This window comes from Pseudorasbora parva, chromosome 7 (assembly GCF_024679245.1).
Source record: "Pseudorasbora parva isolate DD20220531a chromosome 7, ASM2467924v1, whole genome shotgun sequence".
Classification (NCBI taxonomy): Eukaryota; Metazoa; Chordata; class Actinopteri; order Cypriniformes; family Gobionidae; genus Pseudorasbora; species Pseudorasbora parva.
The window spans coordinates 2,302,167-2,320,028 of NC_090178.1; the positions used below are offsets into that span (position 1 = coordinate 2,302,167).

The 17,862-nt window shown below is 40.4% G+C and overlaps 1 protein-coding gene across 2 annotated transcripts in view; it reads left to right on the top strand.

The window, feature by feature from the left end:
• Window positions 1-17,862, top strand: part of csmd3a (CUB and Sushi multiple domains 3a) — a 579,356-nt gene that overhangs the window by 500,281 nt on the left and 61,213 nt on the right. For both annotated transcript variants that reach the window (XM_067447773.1, XM_067447774.1), the window contains exons 58-59: window positions 8,107-8,283; window positions 14,312-14,491. In XM_067447773.1, the coding sequence (XP_067303874.1) occupies window positions 8,107-8,283; window positions 14,312-14,491 (357 nt within the window). The remainder of the gene's footprint in view (window positions 1-8,106; window positions 8,284-14,311; window positions 14,492-17,862) is intronic.

The window sequence follows — 17,862 nt, forward strand, 5'->3', positions numbered from 1 at the left end:
TAGTAGACGTCTGACTGTAGGACTTTTACTAGAGTAGACATCTGACTGTAGTACTTTTACTTAAGTAGACATCTGACTGTAGTACTTTTACTTGAGTAGACATCTGACTGTAGTACTTTAACTTGAGTAGACATATGACTTTAGTACTTTTACTTGAGTAGACATCTGACTGTAGTACTTTAACTTGAGTAGACATCTGACTGTAGTACTTTTAATTAAGTAGACATCTAACTGTAGTACTTTTACTTGAGTAGACATCTGACTGTAGTACTTTTACTTGAGTAGACATCTGACTGTAGTACTTTTACTTTAATAGACATCTGACTGTAGTACTTTTAATAGAGTAGACATCTGGCTGTAGTACTTTTACTTGAGTAGACATCTGACTGTAGTACTTTTACTTGAGTAGACATCTGACTGTAGTACTTTTACTTTAATAGACATCTGACTGTAGTACTTTTACTAGAGTAGACATCTGACTGTAGTACTTTTACTTTAGTAGACATCTGACTGTAGTACTTTTACTTGAGTAGACATCTGACTGTAGTACTTTTACTAGAGTAGACATCTGACTGTAGTACTTTTACTAGAGTAGACATCTGACTGTAGTACTTTTACTTTAGTAGACATCTGACTGTAGTACTTTTACTTGAGTAGACATCTGACTGTAGTACTTTTACTTGAGTAGACATCTGACTGTAGTACTTTTACTTAAGTAGACATCTGACTGTAGTACTTTTACTTGAGTAGACATCTGACTGTAGTACTTTTACTTGAGTAGACATCTGACTGTAGTACTTTTACTTGAGTAGACATCTGACTGTAGTACTTTTACTTAAGTAGACATCTGACTGTAGTTCTTTTACTTAAAGGGGGGGGGGTGAAACACTCAGTTTCAGTCAATCTCATGTCAATCTTGAGTACCTATAGAGTAGTATTGCATCCTTCATATCTCCGAAAAGTCTTTAGTTTTATTATATTTATAAAAGAAATATGGGCGCATAAAAGAATGACGAGGGCGCAAAGCGGTGACGTCCTCAAGCGTGGAGAAACCCATGGCTATCGATCTCAGCTAATAGATATATGATCCAGAATCAGATCCGGAGGCTGAAATAAATTGAACAGGAGAAGCAGCAACAGCAGGACGTCCGTCTCTGTGGTATGGACTGTATTTAGTGACCTGTCAACATTTGTGTGTCTTTACTCGCAGTTTATGAGGACACGATTCGGTTTATGGACTATTGTATGTGACTAAACCTTAGCAGTAGCAAGCAAAACGGTTTTGCTCGTCAAACTAGTGTAACGTTATACATATAACAACAATGGAGTAACCGTTAGCGCATTTGAATGACGAAGCACGCGATCGCATTGTTTACTGATGTTTACTCAGGCTACGATTATGGGGGTAATATTGTTGCATTATTCCAAACGCAATTTGTTATCCACAAAAAAATTTAAAGCGATTCACAAAAAATAAATAATTCCACAAATTAACAGAATGAGATCCCCAAATATATGCAGGAGTTTCACAAAAATAAATTAGATTCACAAATAAATACAATGATATTTGTAAGAAACAAAAAAATCCACACATGTCAAAAACACACAACTCTGCCTTGCATAAGCTGCATTCATTTGTGAATCGCTTCCTCTGCATTTGTGGATCTCGTCTTGCGCATTTGTGGATCGCAGAACAGCACGTGGATTTTGAAACATTTCTAGCGTCTAGACTCAAAAAATATCCACAAATACGTAGACTCCACCCACCGTCTACTTAAGCCAATCAGATCACGGCCATATCGAGCTGACCAACCGTAGCACGTTCTCGCTCCAACCAATCACGTTTTGGCCAGTGCCGCTGAAAAACAGAGTTACTATCTATATAATCAGATAACGGCCATATCATGCTGACCAGAGCCAAGCTCTCAATTGTTCCAAACAACTCCATCCTGTCAATCTGTTTAAACAGGATATAGCAGGATAGACAGCCTTTTCAGTATAGGCTATTAGCAACAATGTCTGGCAAATATTAACACAATATGTGCATTGACGTCGCCAAGGCTTTACAGTAGCATTTTATTCTGAGGAGAGATAAAGAAGAGAATCTTTATTTGGGTCACGAGAGTACAACATATGATTTTACAGTGTTGAGGGTTGTAGCCAATCACGTGCATTTCTATTGAAAATAATAACCAATTAATTTACCGTGAATGAGAATCCTCTCAGTATCGATCAAAACTAGTTTCATACAGTCTCAAAACGCTGAATTAATTTTAGTGCAAGTTTTTACAGGAATCGTCCCACTATCTACAAATCTTCTCATCATAACAGACAGCACAGACATGATTTAAATAAAGATTTATCGTGAAGTAGTCAGATATTTGTGTTTGACTTTGTAATGTTCCCTAATTAGCCGATGTATTTAACATTCCAGTTCAAAAAGTAACAAATAAATATTACTTTAGTGGTATAAATCGGACTTACTATAAAAATTCATTCAAAATAGAAAAAAAGGTTAATGAGCCAATAAGTGTTCCTCTTCCGCCATCTACTGGCTGTTTTATTTTTAATTTTAATGTTAACGTCCTAAATTATGTTATTTTAACACTTGAAGCATACACCCCAGGTGAATATAAAGGAATGATGCTAGAATAGAGGCTGTAGATAATTTACCCAGGAAAGGAGTTTTAAATGGTGGTTAAAAAAAAAACAGGGCAACCAATATATTCAACTCTTTACATTCAGGTGCTATACGTTATTCCTTGAATGAATATAAACGCATTTGACAGAAAGATCTCAGAGAATCTAAAAACTGTTGAAATGACAGATAGCATCTGGATATAATAGCTTTAGCAGTGATCTCACGTTAGAGACTGCAGTTAGAGTCTGACGATCTATTATATAACAATAAATCAACATGCTTCATAAAAAACATCTTCTGTCAATATTCCTGAGAGACCAATAATGCCATAACATCTCAAAATATGCATTAATTTTTATTTCATCAATTTTCCAGCGAGTGCACTTTAGATAGCCTTACACTGAAATGAATGGTGTTTAATGCTGGAATTATTGGTCGCTCCGTGACACGCGCTGTGCATTCCTCAGTTCCTATGGAAGTGTCCTAATCACTGATCTATATGAGTTATATAGATATATAGAGTTGGATATATAGAGAGAGTTATAGATATATAGATTTATATAGATCAGTGGTCGTAACTCTGTTTTTCAGCGGCACTGGCCAAAACGTGATTGGTTGGAGCGAGAACGTGCTACGGTTGGTCAGCTCGATATGGCCGTGATCTGATTGGCTTAAGTAGACGGTGGGTGGAGTCTACGTATTTGTGGATATTTTTTGAGTCTAGACGCTAGAAATGTTTCAAAATCCACGTGCTGTGCTGCGATCCACAAATGCGCAAGACGAGATCCACAAATGCAGAGGAAGCGATTCACAAATGAATGCAGCTTATGCAAGGCAGAGTTGTGTGTTTTTGACGTGTGGATTTTTTTGTTACTCACAAATATCATTGTATTTATTTGTGAATCTAATTTATTTTTGTGAAACTCCTGCATATATTTGCGGATCTCATTCTGTTGATTTGTGGAATTATTTATTTTTTGTGAATCACTTTACATTTATTTGTGGATAACAATATATTTGTTTGGAATAATGCAACAATATTACCCCCATAGACGATAGCCGACAGCACAGACATTTGAAGCAGATTTACTCACCGGCTGCTTCCAAAGCAGGACCGAACCTTTATCGCTGGGACCGCTCCGTCAAAAACACACTTCTTTGGTATGATTTAGTGAAGTCCTGACAGCAGTGACCGTGGAAATCCGCGATGTTGTGAAGCTTCCCGTCATTTCTGTGTTCAAATCGGGTCAAATGCAGCGCTGCCTTCCCGGAAGGCTGTGCTGAAGCGTTGAAGTCGCTCGACGTCGCCCATAGGAATAAAGTGGAGCGTGGCACGTCATAAGTGTTCATGGACGACTGGATCTGCACCTGAGAGCGTTTATGGGCGTGCATTTTCTCTCTCGCTCTAGTCACGCGCGCGCCCTACCGGGAGAAGAGCCCGTACGGCCCATACAAGGACCTTCCGCTCTGTCGACGTCAAGCCGAGCCATACTCGTGAGAAACCGGAAGGAGTATTTTTAACACAGAAATACTCCATCAAACGTCCAACATTAGTTTTTGAAACTTTGTCTATGTTTAGGATGGGAATCCAAGTCTTTAACAGTGTAAAAAGCTCAGTATGCATGAAACAGCATTTCACCGCCCCTTTAAGTAAATATCCGACTGTAGTACTTTTACTTGTACTTTAGTCACCTTTAGCAAGGGGTATCTGTACTTTTACTCAAGTAATGAAGCTGTGTGCTCTGTAACTCACACAGAAGACGGCCTTGTGCCGGAGGAAATGGCTGGAGTTTTCTCTCTCTAGCTCTTTTAGCCTGACGCATTGTGCGTGTCATCTCGAGGGTGACAGGTTATTGCGGTCCAGGCTGCGCTATAAAACAGATTTACAGATTGTTAGCGTGCAGGTCCCAGGAGGGGTAAATTTCTCAAGCTTGAATGTTTTTGCTACACGGCTCTGGTCTAACAGCTTGTCTTGCATTAAATCCCATCATGCCCCCCTGTGAGATTTCAGGCTGAACAAACACAACATCTCGCTGCAGTTTAACCCCACTCGACCCGAAAACTCAACCTAATCTATTAGACCTTCTGGGCTCAAATAATCAATGCAGGATAATTAGATTATTTTAATGTTATTTATATACTCTTATGGCTCTTATGCATCTGTCTTTAGTGTGTAATGTTGCTGTTTGAGCATGAAAAAGCTCTGCAAATTCACAATATTAAATGATTAACAGGCAGAATAAAGGGGCAGGGCCTGGTTGAGTTAGTCGTGGGTTGAAACCATAGACTGTAAATAGATATGGACGTAGTCTCCATGAAGCGTAAAGTAGAGACCAGCTGGCCATCATGCCTGGATAACAGAAAATGGGCAAAGAGGTGGGATGTGGGCGGAGCTTAAGGTGATGTCATGACTAACAGACAGCAGACAAATGGCTATCCACCTGTCAATCAAAGTGACCACGCCCTTAATTATGCAGAACTTTAAGGCTTTATATAATGTAAATGAATGAGTTATAAAAAGATTCACCCCCCTCACAGTCGTCATGAAGGGCAAAATCAGCCGTATAGGCCAAAACAATAGTTTGTACCAGACTGTAAACATGTTTTATTCTGCTGTAAAGTTGGGCATTTTAACATGAGCTCAATGAGATTCTGCTCCTTGCAGTTTAAGTCACTTCCGTATTGGCTTCAAGAGAAACTGGGGGAGGAGCCACTTGGTTAAAACTGGCAGTGATGGTAAGGGGCAGGATATTTCCCAAACACCAATCACAACACACTGCTCCGGCCAACCAATCATTCTGATTTATTTACACTGTTAAAGTGTTTAGAGTAAGAGTTGATTCTCATGATGAACATGGACATTTCAAAGCACGAGTTAGACATATGATGGAGTTTTTCCATGCCAAATACACTCCTTCAGGATTTACACTTCAAGTTTTGGAACTTTTTTTTGTATAGGAACTTCTCCCGGATGAGCGCACACACACACACACATACACACACACATCATCAAGCTTGGTGCGGGTTACGGGAGCCGTCGGCGGCACTGGCGTTGTGTTTTTAGACGCGAGATCAACAATGTCTCTAAAGAAGTGTGTGTGTGTGTGTGTGTGTGAGGGAAAGATCCCCTTGTTCCACTTCCCAAATAACACAGCTTTAAAGGGGCGGTAAAACACTCAGTTTCAGTCAGTCTCATGTCAATCTTGAGTACCTATAGAGTAGTATTGCATCCTTCATATCTCCGAAAAGTCTTTAGTTTTATTATATTTATAAAAGAAATATAGGCTTTACCGAGTCTTTCCGGAAAAAACCGAGCGCCTGGAGGCGTATCGTGTGGGCGGAGCTAAAGAATGACGAGCGCGCAAAGCGGTGACGTCCTCAAGCGTGGAGAAACCCATCTATCTCAGCTAATACAGATAATGATCCAGAATCAGATCCGGAGGCTGAAATAAACTGAACAGGAGAAGCAGCAGCAGCAGGACGTCCGTCTCTGTGGTATGGACTGTATTTATTGGCCTGTCAACATTTGTCTTTACTCGCAGTTTATGAGGACATGGGTTCGGTTTATGGACTATTGTATGCGACCAAACCTTAGTAGCAAGCAAAACGGTTTTGCACGTCAGACTAGTGTAACGTTATACAGAGAACAACAATGGAGTCCGTTAGCGCATTTGAATGACGAAGCACGCGATCGTGTCGTTTACTGATGTTTACTCACGCGACGATAAGCACAGCACAGACATTTGAAGCAGATTTACTCACCGGCTGCTTCCAAAGCAGGACCGAACCTTTATCGCTGGGACCGCTCCGTCAAAAACACACTTCTTGGAGTGTGGAGATCCACTTTGCGATGCGACTGAAGCATTTCTGCGTTCAAATCGGTTCAAATGCGGCGCTGCCTTCCCGGAATGCTGTGCTGAAGCGTTGAAGTCGCTTGATGTCAAAGTGGAGGAATGAAGTGGAGCGGCGCGGACTATAACCGACAGAAGTGTTCACGGACGACTGGATCTGCACCTGAGAGCGTTTATGGGCGTGCATTTCCTCTCTCGCTCTAGCGCACCCTCCCGGGAGAAGAGCCCGTACGGCCCATACAAGGACCTTCCGCTCTATTAACGTCAAGCCGACCCATACTCGAAAAAAACTCTCCGAAACTTGTGAGAAACCGGAAGGAGTATTTTTAACACAGAAATACTCCATCAAACGTCCAACATTAGTTTTTGAAACTTTGTCTATGTTTAGGATGGGAATCCAAGTCTTTAACAGTGTAAAGAGCTCAGTATGCATGAGACAGCATTTCACCGCCCCTTTAAGGGAACAGTGGATGTAGTTTGTGTTTCCGGAGTTCTGCAAGTGTACACAGCAGGCTGTGAGTGAAACTGCATCAAAATGTGTGTGTTTTGTTGGCAATCGGTGCGCAAGTGCATATAATGTGGACAACACCAACGTATAGTGTGTGTGTGTGTTCTCTCTTTAGCTCCGCCCACTGCACGCCTCCACAGACTCGGCTGTTTTCAGAAAGAATCGGTTCAGTGTATCTGTCTTTTATAAATATGATAAACTAAAGACTCTTGTGAGATATGAAGGATCAACAGTACTCTATAGATACTCAAGATTAACTCGAGACTGCAGAAACTGTGTGTGTGTGTGTGTGTGTGTGTGTGTGTGTGTGTGTGTGTGTGTGTGTGTGTGTGTGTGTGTGTGTGTGTGTGTGTGTGTGAGCCTGTTTATGTGGTTTATGAGGACACAAATTTGTATAACTACATGGGTATTACACTGGTATTACACTATAAATGTGGTTTATGAGGACATATCAAATGTCCTCATAATTCAAATGGCCTTAAAAACATACTAAATGATGTTTTTTTGAGAAAGTAAAAATGCAGAATGTTTCCTGTGATGGGTAGGTTTAGGGGCTGTGTGTGTGTGTGTGTGTGATGGGTAGGTTTAGGGGCAGGGGCAGTGTGTGTGTGTGTGTGTGTGTGTGTGTGTGTGTGTGTGTGTGTGTGTGTGTGTGTGATGGGTAGGTTTAGGGGCAGTGTAAGGGGATAGAAAATACGGTTTGTACGGTATAAAAACCATTAAGCCTATGGAGAGTCCCTGTAAACCACATAGACCAGTGTGTGTGTGTGTGTGTGTGTGTGTGTGTGTGTGTGTGTGTGTGTGTGTGTGTGTGTGTGTGTGTGTGTGTGATGGGTAGGTTTAGGGGCAGTGTAAGGGGATAGAAAATACGGTTTGTACGGTATAAAAACCATTACGCCTATGGAGAGTCCCTGTAAACCACATAGACCAGTGTGTGTGTGTGTGTGTGTGTGTGTGTGTGTGTGTGTGTGTGTGTGTGTGTGTGTGTGTGTGTGTGTGAGTGTTGGTCCCTTTTAATCACATGCATATTCTTTTTTTTAAGGTACTGTGCTCAGTTCATCTGCACGTGTGATTCTCTTCTAATGCGAATGTTTTTCATCCAATAGCTGTTCAGTGTGGAAATCCTGGGACTCCGGCGAACGGGCAGATCTCACGTGTTCATGGCACTAGCTTCTCTCACTCCATCATCTACTCGTGCGCGGATGGATACCGGCTCTCCGGATCGCCTTCCCGGCAATGCCTGGCCAATGGGACGTGGTCTGGCGCCGAGCCCAACTGCACCCGTACGTACTCAAACTGTTAAAGGCTTAAAAACAAAAGAAAGACAGAATGAAATAGCTTAATTTTGGTTTGTTCATCATGCAAAGCTGTTGCATGACTTGGAATTTAGTGCATGGGTCACTTTAAACAATAAGAAAGAAAGAAAGAAAGAAAGAAAGAAAGAAAGAAAGAAAGAAAGAAAGAAAGAAAGAAAGAAAGAACGAACGAAAGAACGAAAGAAAGAACGAAAGAACGAAAGAAAGAACGAAAGAAAGAAAGAACAAAAGAAAGAACGAAAGAAAGAACGAAAGAAAGAAAGAACAAAAGAAAGAACGAAAGAAAGAAAGAAAGAAAGAAAGAAAGAAAATCCCTGATATTCCTGAGTCACTCATGCAGGATTGAAACATGAGGATGAGTTAAAGTGACCCGCTCCTTTAAGTGATGAACTTTACAGTGTGGTCTAATAGCCAGTTTGGTGTATCCGCTCCGAAGTGTCCGTTCTACACAGATTGAATTAGTGTCTGTCAGCGGCTGTGAAAAATATCATTATGGTTGCACTTAAAGGGTTAGTTCACCTGAAAATGAGACTTATGTCATTACCTCCCCCCCCAATGTCGTTCACACACCCGTAAGACCTCCGGTCATCTGCACACATATATATATTTAGTCCGAGAGCGTATGCAAGTGTATGCACACTATACTGTCCATGTCCAGAAAGGGAATAAAAACATCATCACAGTAGTCCATATGAGACATCAGTGGGTTAATTAGAGTCTCTTGAAGCATCCAAAATACATTTGGGTCCAAAAATAACAAAAACTACGACTTTATTCAGCATTGGCTTCTCTTCCGCGTTTGTGTTCAATCCTCAAATAAAGATTCAAACGGTTATGAATCAGTGAATTGATTCATGATTCGGATCGCGTGTCAAACTGCTGAAATCACGAGTAATTGGCGATCCGAATCATGATATTCCCTTTCTGGGCATGGACAGTATAGTGTGCATACACTTGCATAAGCTCTCGGACTAAATATAAAATATCTTAAACTGTGTGTGAAGATGAACGGAGGTCTTACGGGTGTGGAGCGACATTAGGGGGAGGAGTTAATGACATAAACTTCATTGTTGGGTGAACTAACCCTTTAAAGTCTTGCTTCATCTGTTCTGTTCTCCCCACCTGTGTTTCTTGGTAAATGTTGGCAAAGACTTAACGTCATAACAAGACGCCCATTTGTAATTAGCCAAACGGACTGATGTTGCTGCTCAGACCCTGTTCACCTCATGAGGAATCTCATTAAAGCAGCAAGATTTATTACCGCAGACGTCTAAGTAATAGCAGGATGAGATGACAGGCAGAATCAATCTCTCACTGACGTGTAATGCCAGATTAATGTCGGGTATGGGGAAATAATGAGCGAGGGAGTGAGCTGAATTACTCAGCGCTCGGGTATGATGCTCTTTCTTCATCTGACAAGATAAACTGTGGATGTTAAAGGCGACGTCGTTTTAGAAATGGCACAAATGATGAATGTTTTCAGACACGCCCCCCGCCTGACATTGATTGGTCAAGCTGGAAGTCCCGCCCCTAATGCTCGGCGTTAACATGTATTTTGAGAATTTATCATTTTAAAATGTCATTTAATCATTGACATTAATGAAATGGAAAGAGCTCAAAGTTTAACTGTGAAACTAAAACCATAATAAAAATTTAATTTCTTTAAAGAAAGTTACCTGTAATAAAAAACTTAACTTAAACTTAATCTTAAACTTAAACATTACATTTTAACTAGTTGCCAAAGCAACATTTACCATTTTTATATTAAGTTTACTTGAAGTACTAATAACTACAGCTAAAAATACAATTTAATAAAAAAACTATATAGACATAATTTTAAACTATTAAAAATGAGGTAAACATACAACAACAATACTATAACTTTAACTATAAATGAAAACTAAACTAAAAACAGAAAATCTAAAAGGAAAATGTATATAACATTTTTAATATTAAAAACTAAAATAGTGTAAAATATATATAAAAATAATATGAAAACTACTTCAGTGATACTTAAATAAAAAAACACTGATATTTGTATCTGTTAAAATGCATGAGATTGGAAGAAATTTACACCGATCAGGCCATTACATTATAACCACCTTCCTAATATTGTGTTGGTCCCCTTTTGCTGACCCGTCGAGGCATGGACTCCAGTAGACCCCTGAAGGTGCGCTGTTGTATCTGGCACCAAGATGCTAGCAGCAGATCCTTTAAGTCCTGTAAGTAGTGAGGTGTGTCCTCCATGGATCGGACTTGTTTGTTCAGCTCATCCCACAGATGCTCGATTGGATTGAGATCTGGGGAATCTGGAGGCCGAGTCGACGCCTCAAACTGGTTGTTGTGTATGGAGTGATTTTTGTGCCATAATTAAACAAACAAATCCACAATTTTGAAAATAAACACAATCTGCTTTGCAAAGGAAAACTCAACTCGCAAACAAACAGAAAGCGATGTGCAAATACAAAGAACAGTTTGAGCAAAAACGCAGAGGAGTAACAAATATATGTATTGTGTTTTGCAAATAAATGAGTGAGCATGCATATTTCACAAATAAATACAAACCATCCTACAAATTGCATGTAACCTTTGAACAAAAACCACAGCTAGTCCACATAAATGCATACATGTTTGTTACTATCTCTCAGCTTAATTTTCTCACAAATGCAGTTCGCGCTGATTTTCTCACAAATGCAGTTCAGGCAGATTTTCTCACAAATATAGTTGAGCAACTTCCTCTACCAGAACAGCAGATGGCGCTTTGGGTCAATTTACGATTTTCAAACACGTTTTCAGGCGAAAATGAGCGAGGAACCGGATGCAGTATTTCTGTCTTACTGTAGCCTATCTATTATTAATCATTTTGAGATTTTCACTTTGTCAACCCTATTTAAAAAAACAAAAAAAAACATAAAAATATATAGATATTATTGTGACCAACAAGTGCAAAACCAGTAGTGACATTATGGCTGAAAACATTTTAGCTAGGGCTAGTTTTTTCTCATTAAAATGCATACATCCATCCTCCATATCATTTATCCACTGTAGTGTAACGGGATATAAAAAGTATTTACTTTTATGTAATTTGTACATTTGATGATAGTGTAAGGGTGTATCGTGTCACAATATACTGCAATAAAAAAATGCAACAATATGTATTGTGGATTAAAGTTTAGACAGATTTAGTTTTGTATATGTTACTGTCACATTAAATATGGTAAATCCTGATAAAATAAAATATATTTTAAGCAGAGTAGGCTATATATTATAAGCAGAATGATTAATATTTGTTTTTCTGCTGTCACCATTTCCCTGTGTATGGGGGAGAATTGGACCAAGCCCAGCCAACTATAGTTCACCTCTGATGCAATATAAAATTTAGCACTTTAATGAACACTGTTAAAACTATACCATTTTAACTATTTTTGTTCAAAGTATTGTGGGTGTATTGCACTGCAGGGTCGTAACCACCATAGACATTGAAGGGGAAAAGTCCCCCCCCCCCCCCCCCAATAATTAGAAAGGGCCAAATTGAAGAGAAAAGTCCCCCCCCCCACTCCCCACTCCCCCCAAGAGGCTCTGTATGTTGTTGTTGGGATGACAAAAAAGTTTAAAAGTAACATTTTAGTCTGTTTTGCCTCAGGTCTAACTGTGCTTGTCAATGTCAAGAGATGGCCAATCATTTGCGTTCTCTTTTGGCTTGTGCATACAGCCTTCACACACAGACGAGCCAATCTATCACTTAATGCCGTTGCGGAGAGAGACACTCTATTCCCTGCTCTTAATATGGACTGCATTTATATAGCGCTTTTATCCAAAGCGCTTTACATTTTGCCTCACATTCACCCATTCATACACCGACGGTGATGTCAGCCATGTAAGGCGCCATCCAGCTCGTCGGGAGCAGCTGGGGTTGGGTGTCTTGCTCATGGACACTTCGACACTTGGTCAGGTGGAACCGGGGATTGAACCACCAACCTTCTGGTTTGTAGACAATCTACATGAACCACTGAGCCACTGCCGCCCCATACAATCATACAATAATATACAATCATTGAATATCTTTGATTTTAATGAAGAAGAAAAGAAAAAAAACTACATAAGAGCGGATTAGAACCAGAAACCTTTGACACGGTTAACATAAATTCTACCACCAGACCAGCAAGGTATACAGATGTATAGAAGCCGCTCGATGTATTTATTCACTAAGGCGAAGAATCTTGGGACTAATAATTTATTTAACACAAATTAATGCAAATATTGTTTGTGAATAGTCCCAAAAGGCTTATTCCCTCCCCCCAAAAAATTAGTGAATTATTACATGCCTGAAATCTGCTGTTTTGGAAGAGAATTGCATTTGTGAGAAAATCAGCCTGAACTGCATTTGCACATCGCTCTGTTTCTTTGCAAGTCGTGTTTTCCTTTGCAAAGCAGATCGTGTTTGTTTGCAAAATGATGGATTTATTTGTTTAATTATGGCACAAAATTCATTCCATAGTTGTGCTCCTCAAACCATTCCTGAAGCATGTGCGCTTTGTGTCAGGAGCATTATCCTGCTGGAAGAGCCACAGCCACCAGAATACCGTTTCCATCAAAGGCTGAACATGGTCTCAGCAATGCTTAGGTAGGTGGAGCGTGTCAAAGTACCATCCACATGGATGGAGGACCCAAGGTTTCCCAGCAGAACATTGCCCAAAGCATCACACTGCCTCCGCCGGCTCGCCTTCTTCCCATAGTGCATCCTGGGGCCATGTGTTCCTCAGGTAAGCCACACACACACACACGGCCATCCACGTGATGTAAAAGAACACGTGATTCCTTAGACCAGGCCACCTTCTTCTGTGGTCTGTGGTCCAGTTCTGATGCTCACGTGCCACTGTTGGTGCTTTTGGCAGGGGTCAGAGGTCACCCTGACTGGTCCATACGCAACAAACTGAGCTGCTCTGTGTATTCTGACAGCTTTCTATCAGAACCAGCATTAACTTCTGGAGCAGTTTGAGCTCCAGTAGCTCGTCTGTTTGATCGGACCACACGGGCCAGCCTTCGCTCCCCACGTGCATCAATGAGCCTTGGCCGCCCATGACCCTGTGGCCGGTTCTCCACTGGTCCTTCCTTGGAGCACTTTTGATAGATACTGACCACTGCAGACCGGGAACAGCCCACAAGAGCTGCAGTTTTGGAGATGCTCTGACCCAGTCGTCTAGCCGTCACAATCTGGCCCTTGTCAAACTCACTCAAATCCTTACGCTTGCCCATTTCTCCTGCTTCACACACATCAACTCTGAGGACAAAATGTTCACTTGCTGCCTAATATATCCCACCCACTAACAGGAGCCGTGATGAAGAGATCATCAGTGTCAGTGGTCATAATGTTTTGCCTGATCGGTGTATATAAACCTGGTTATTTTGTATTTACTGTACATTTAGGCCTTTTTTAAACACCTTATCCTGTCATGTCAGCTTCATTTCCACAGCGCTTTATACAATTTTCAGAGCAGCTTCACCATAATAAGCAGGAAAATCATTTTGATGTAAACTTCATCAAATATGATATACGTTCCTGGTCTTATTGTGCACAATTTATCTGTATGTTATTTATATTTTTAAAATGTTACAGTATATGGTTTCTATGGCATATTCTGCTCTTTATATGTGGATCGAGAAACTACTTCAATTTAATCAATAAAATTTAATTTTTCCATTTGGGGTCGATACGGTATTTTTTATGTTTTTGCAATAGTCTTTGGTAATCCTGCTTATCAATGCTCTGAGGGTCTAAATGTTGTTTAACTGAAGATGTGCTTCTGTTTGAGCCATTCTTCATCTGTAGCATCTTAACCCTGAGGCTTGACCATTATACTGTCAGTCCGACAGGCAGAACTGTAACAGAAGCGTCCAGAATAATCGTGTGTTTAGTTATATTTCCCCTAGAGATGGTCTTGAAACCATAAACAGTTTCATGATGTTGTGTGTGATTGTTCTTCTGCTCTGATAGTGATCAGCTGCGGGGATCCCGGCGTCCCTGCCAACGGCCTGAGGTTCGGCGAGGACTTCACCATCGGCCAGAATGTGAGTTATTCCTGCCAGCCGGGGTACGTGATGGAGAACGGGAGCGCCACGGTCCGCACCTGCACCCGCAACGCCACCTGGAGCGCCATCTTACCCTCCTGCCAAGGTACAGGCTTTGTTTGGTGCAGTTACAGTACTGAGAACTTCTGGTGGCTTGCCAAGGCTTTGAGTGCCACAAACACACAGATGTTGCTCTGAAGTTGCCAAGATGCCTTGAGTTGTAAATGGGCCGTTGTTTATGAAAGAGAGAGAGAGAGAGAGAGAGAGAGAGAGAAAGAGAGAGAGATGAATATTTGACAACCCTCTCAATAAAATATAATAAATTACATGAAAGACAAATCCAAATTTCATATCTGGAAGCCGGGCTAAGTGAGCAAACACTGTTACTGCACTCCTGTCACGTTAGGGGTGTGTGATACCTCCAAAATCCACACACACGACACCTTGTTGCTATCAATTGTTTAGACACATCACACATCTCTAGGCCAGACCCTCAGTCCCTCCTCAGAGACCAAATACACACTTTAGAAAACAAGAAACAGTCAGTGGTTCTCTTTAGAAAAATCATAACTAGAAAGAATAATTTTAATAAAATAGGAAGATAAATATTAATTAATTGATTATTGATATATATATATATATATATTAGGACTGGGCAAGTAAACGCGTTATTATTGCGTTAACGCATTTATTAATTAACGCCGACAATAATTTTATTGCGCATTAACGCAGTTATTTATTATTATATTGAAAGGCCGTTGCTCACTGCCTCTGAATACACACACAGACAAACCATTGGTCAGGAGAATACACACACAGACAAACCATTGGTCAGGAGAATACACACACAGACAAACCATTGGTCAGGAGAATACACACACAGACAAACCATTGGTCAGGAGAATACACACACAGACAAACCATTGGTCAGGAGAACACACACAGACAAACCATTGGTCAGGAGAATACACACACAGACAAACCATTGGTCAGGAGAATACACACACAGACAAACCATTGGTCAGGAGAATACACACACAGACAAACCACTGGTCAGGAGAATACACACACAGACAAACCATTGGTCAGGAGAATACACACACAGACAAACCATTGGTCAGGAGAATACACACACAGACAAACCATTGGTCAGGAGAATACACACACAGACAAACCATTGGTCAGGAGAACGTAGCGCTGTCTGTAGCCTAAGCCAAGGGCTGACATTCTGGGACAAATAAAATATAAAAATAACCAAAAACGCGAGAATGATTCAGATTTTTTGGTTGTTTTTATTATATTCAATGTAAATTGCGATTGATGAGTGTATCTCTGCCTCTGGTACGTTAGTCGCGTTGAGGCTCGCGCTGCCCGTCTCTGAGAGACATTCGTGGAGAAATCAAATCAATTGAGCAGCGATATAAACTCACAGAAGAAACATACTGGGGTCAAACTGAGCTTTTTGTAGCTGCTGATATTTATGATTTATGATATTGTTAATAACACAAGTCGACTTTGCAATCGTGAATTGTGTAGCATGAATGGTGTAGCCTAGTTCAATAAACAGTAGCCTAATTAATATTATATTACGTACATTTTAGATCCAAACAACCTTTTTTTTGTTCCATTTCACCGATGATTTCACCGACGACAATAGTTCCAGAGGAAAGCAGCACTCAGCGCGGTGTTTTGTTACTGAATGATTCAGTGTTTTGAATGAATCATTTGAATAAACGACTCGATGACTCGCTCACGAAGACGATCACTTGCTGCCCCCTATTGGAGGTTATGTTTAAATGTATGATTGCATGTTTTATTGAGAACATCAATCTTATAACATCATTTATTGCAGCTGTATTTTTGCAGTTTAAATTATTTAATTTGATTGGTAACAGCCTATAGTGTCTTTACTATTATAACTGAATTAATTAATCAAATGTGAGAATTTAACATGAAAGATGATGCATACATTTAGATACAAGATTTAAAAAAATGGCCTTTATAAAATTAAATAACCCCCTGGGGTGAATATCACAAATATGCAGATTTAAGTCGGCCTAAAGCTGACAGAACACTGATGAGAATATTACTACAGAATCAATATATGTATACCACCAATTTAATTTAATTTGATTAAATGAATTTGAGAATTTAATTTTGCGCATACTGAGATTTATCGCGATTAAACATTTTAATCGTTGCCCAGCACTGATATATATATATATATATATACATGTATATTAAAGGACAACTCCGGTGAGAAATGAACCTAGGGGTAATTAACAGATGGTTAGCGAGTAGATCGTTCTCTGGGATGCGTTTTCTTGAAAATCGAATGTAAAGAGTTTTATCTCTAAAAACAGATTAGCTTATAACACTAGTCTATGGGGCACAGAGTAGACACAGGGTGGTAAAATTAAATGGCTAGTTAATACCACTAACAAGGCTCAAAATAGCCTCACACTAACACGGCAGCATAATGAGGGTCCCTACATGCAAACCGAAGCATTGAGAACTTTGTAAGTGTTCAAACAGTTTAATAAGAAGATACGTTGTAAACATAGTGCCTTAAGGTACACGGTGCGATTTTTGCTGTCGTACGAACTCGCAGACGTTTTTTTTTTTTCTCGGGAGAAATCGCGTGGACATCGTGGATGCTCGTATGGTCGCGGCTCGCACCGTGTGAGAGGAAATACGAGACGAGCCGAGCACGTTAAGAGCACCTCCCGACCTTACGATCATTTTTTAAACATGTTTAAAAAGTTCGGGGAGTCGGCCCGATTTTTACCAGCATATGGCTGTCCCCTATTGCCAAATCATGCACAAGCACCTCACATACGCTCAATCTATATGACTCTTATTAGCTCAGTGGCTACCACATACTGTTCACACACACACACACACACACACACTTTCTCTCTCTCACGTGCACTCTTCTCTCTCCCTCTGGTTGTTTCGGTTAAAAGGAATGGCTTTTCTCTGCTTTTCAACAAATCATTTTCACACCTTTTTTCTTTATTTTTTGTATCTAAAACTATAGCAGCAACATTGAAAGCTCCGGTGTCTGTGTTACATGAAAACTCGTGTGATCGCGGCCGGCTCGCGGTGCAAACAGTCGTGCCGTGTACCAGCTGATTTGATGTGATAATCAAATTAAATGACTCGTAGCGTCTGCAATATCTCACGACCTTCCGAGTGTCCGAATTCGCACAGTGTACGCCCGCCTTTACGCGTTCACGGACAGGCACCATCTCGAAAAACAGTCTCGACTAATCGATCTACGAGCGCTGTTCTAAGTGAGCTGGTCAATAGGAATTAAGTTTGTGAAATGTAATAACATGGACATTTTTAGTTTTATTTATTTATTTTCTCTGTTGTGTTCAGTGTTTTCTTCCGGAAACAACGAACCATATGAGATTCCAAGTCACAGTTCATCACTTAGCAGAGCTCTCGTGGCTCGATGAGTCGAGACTGTTT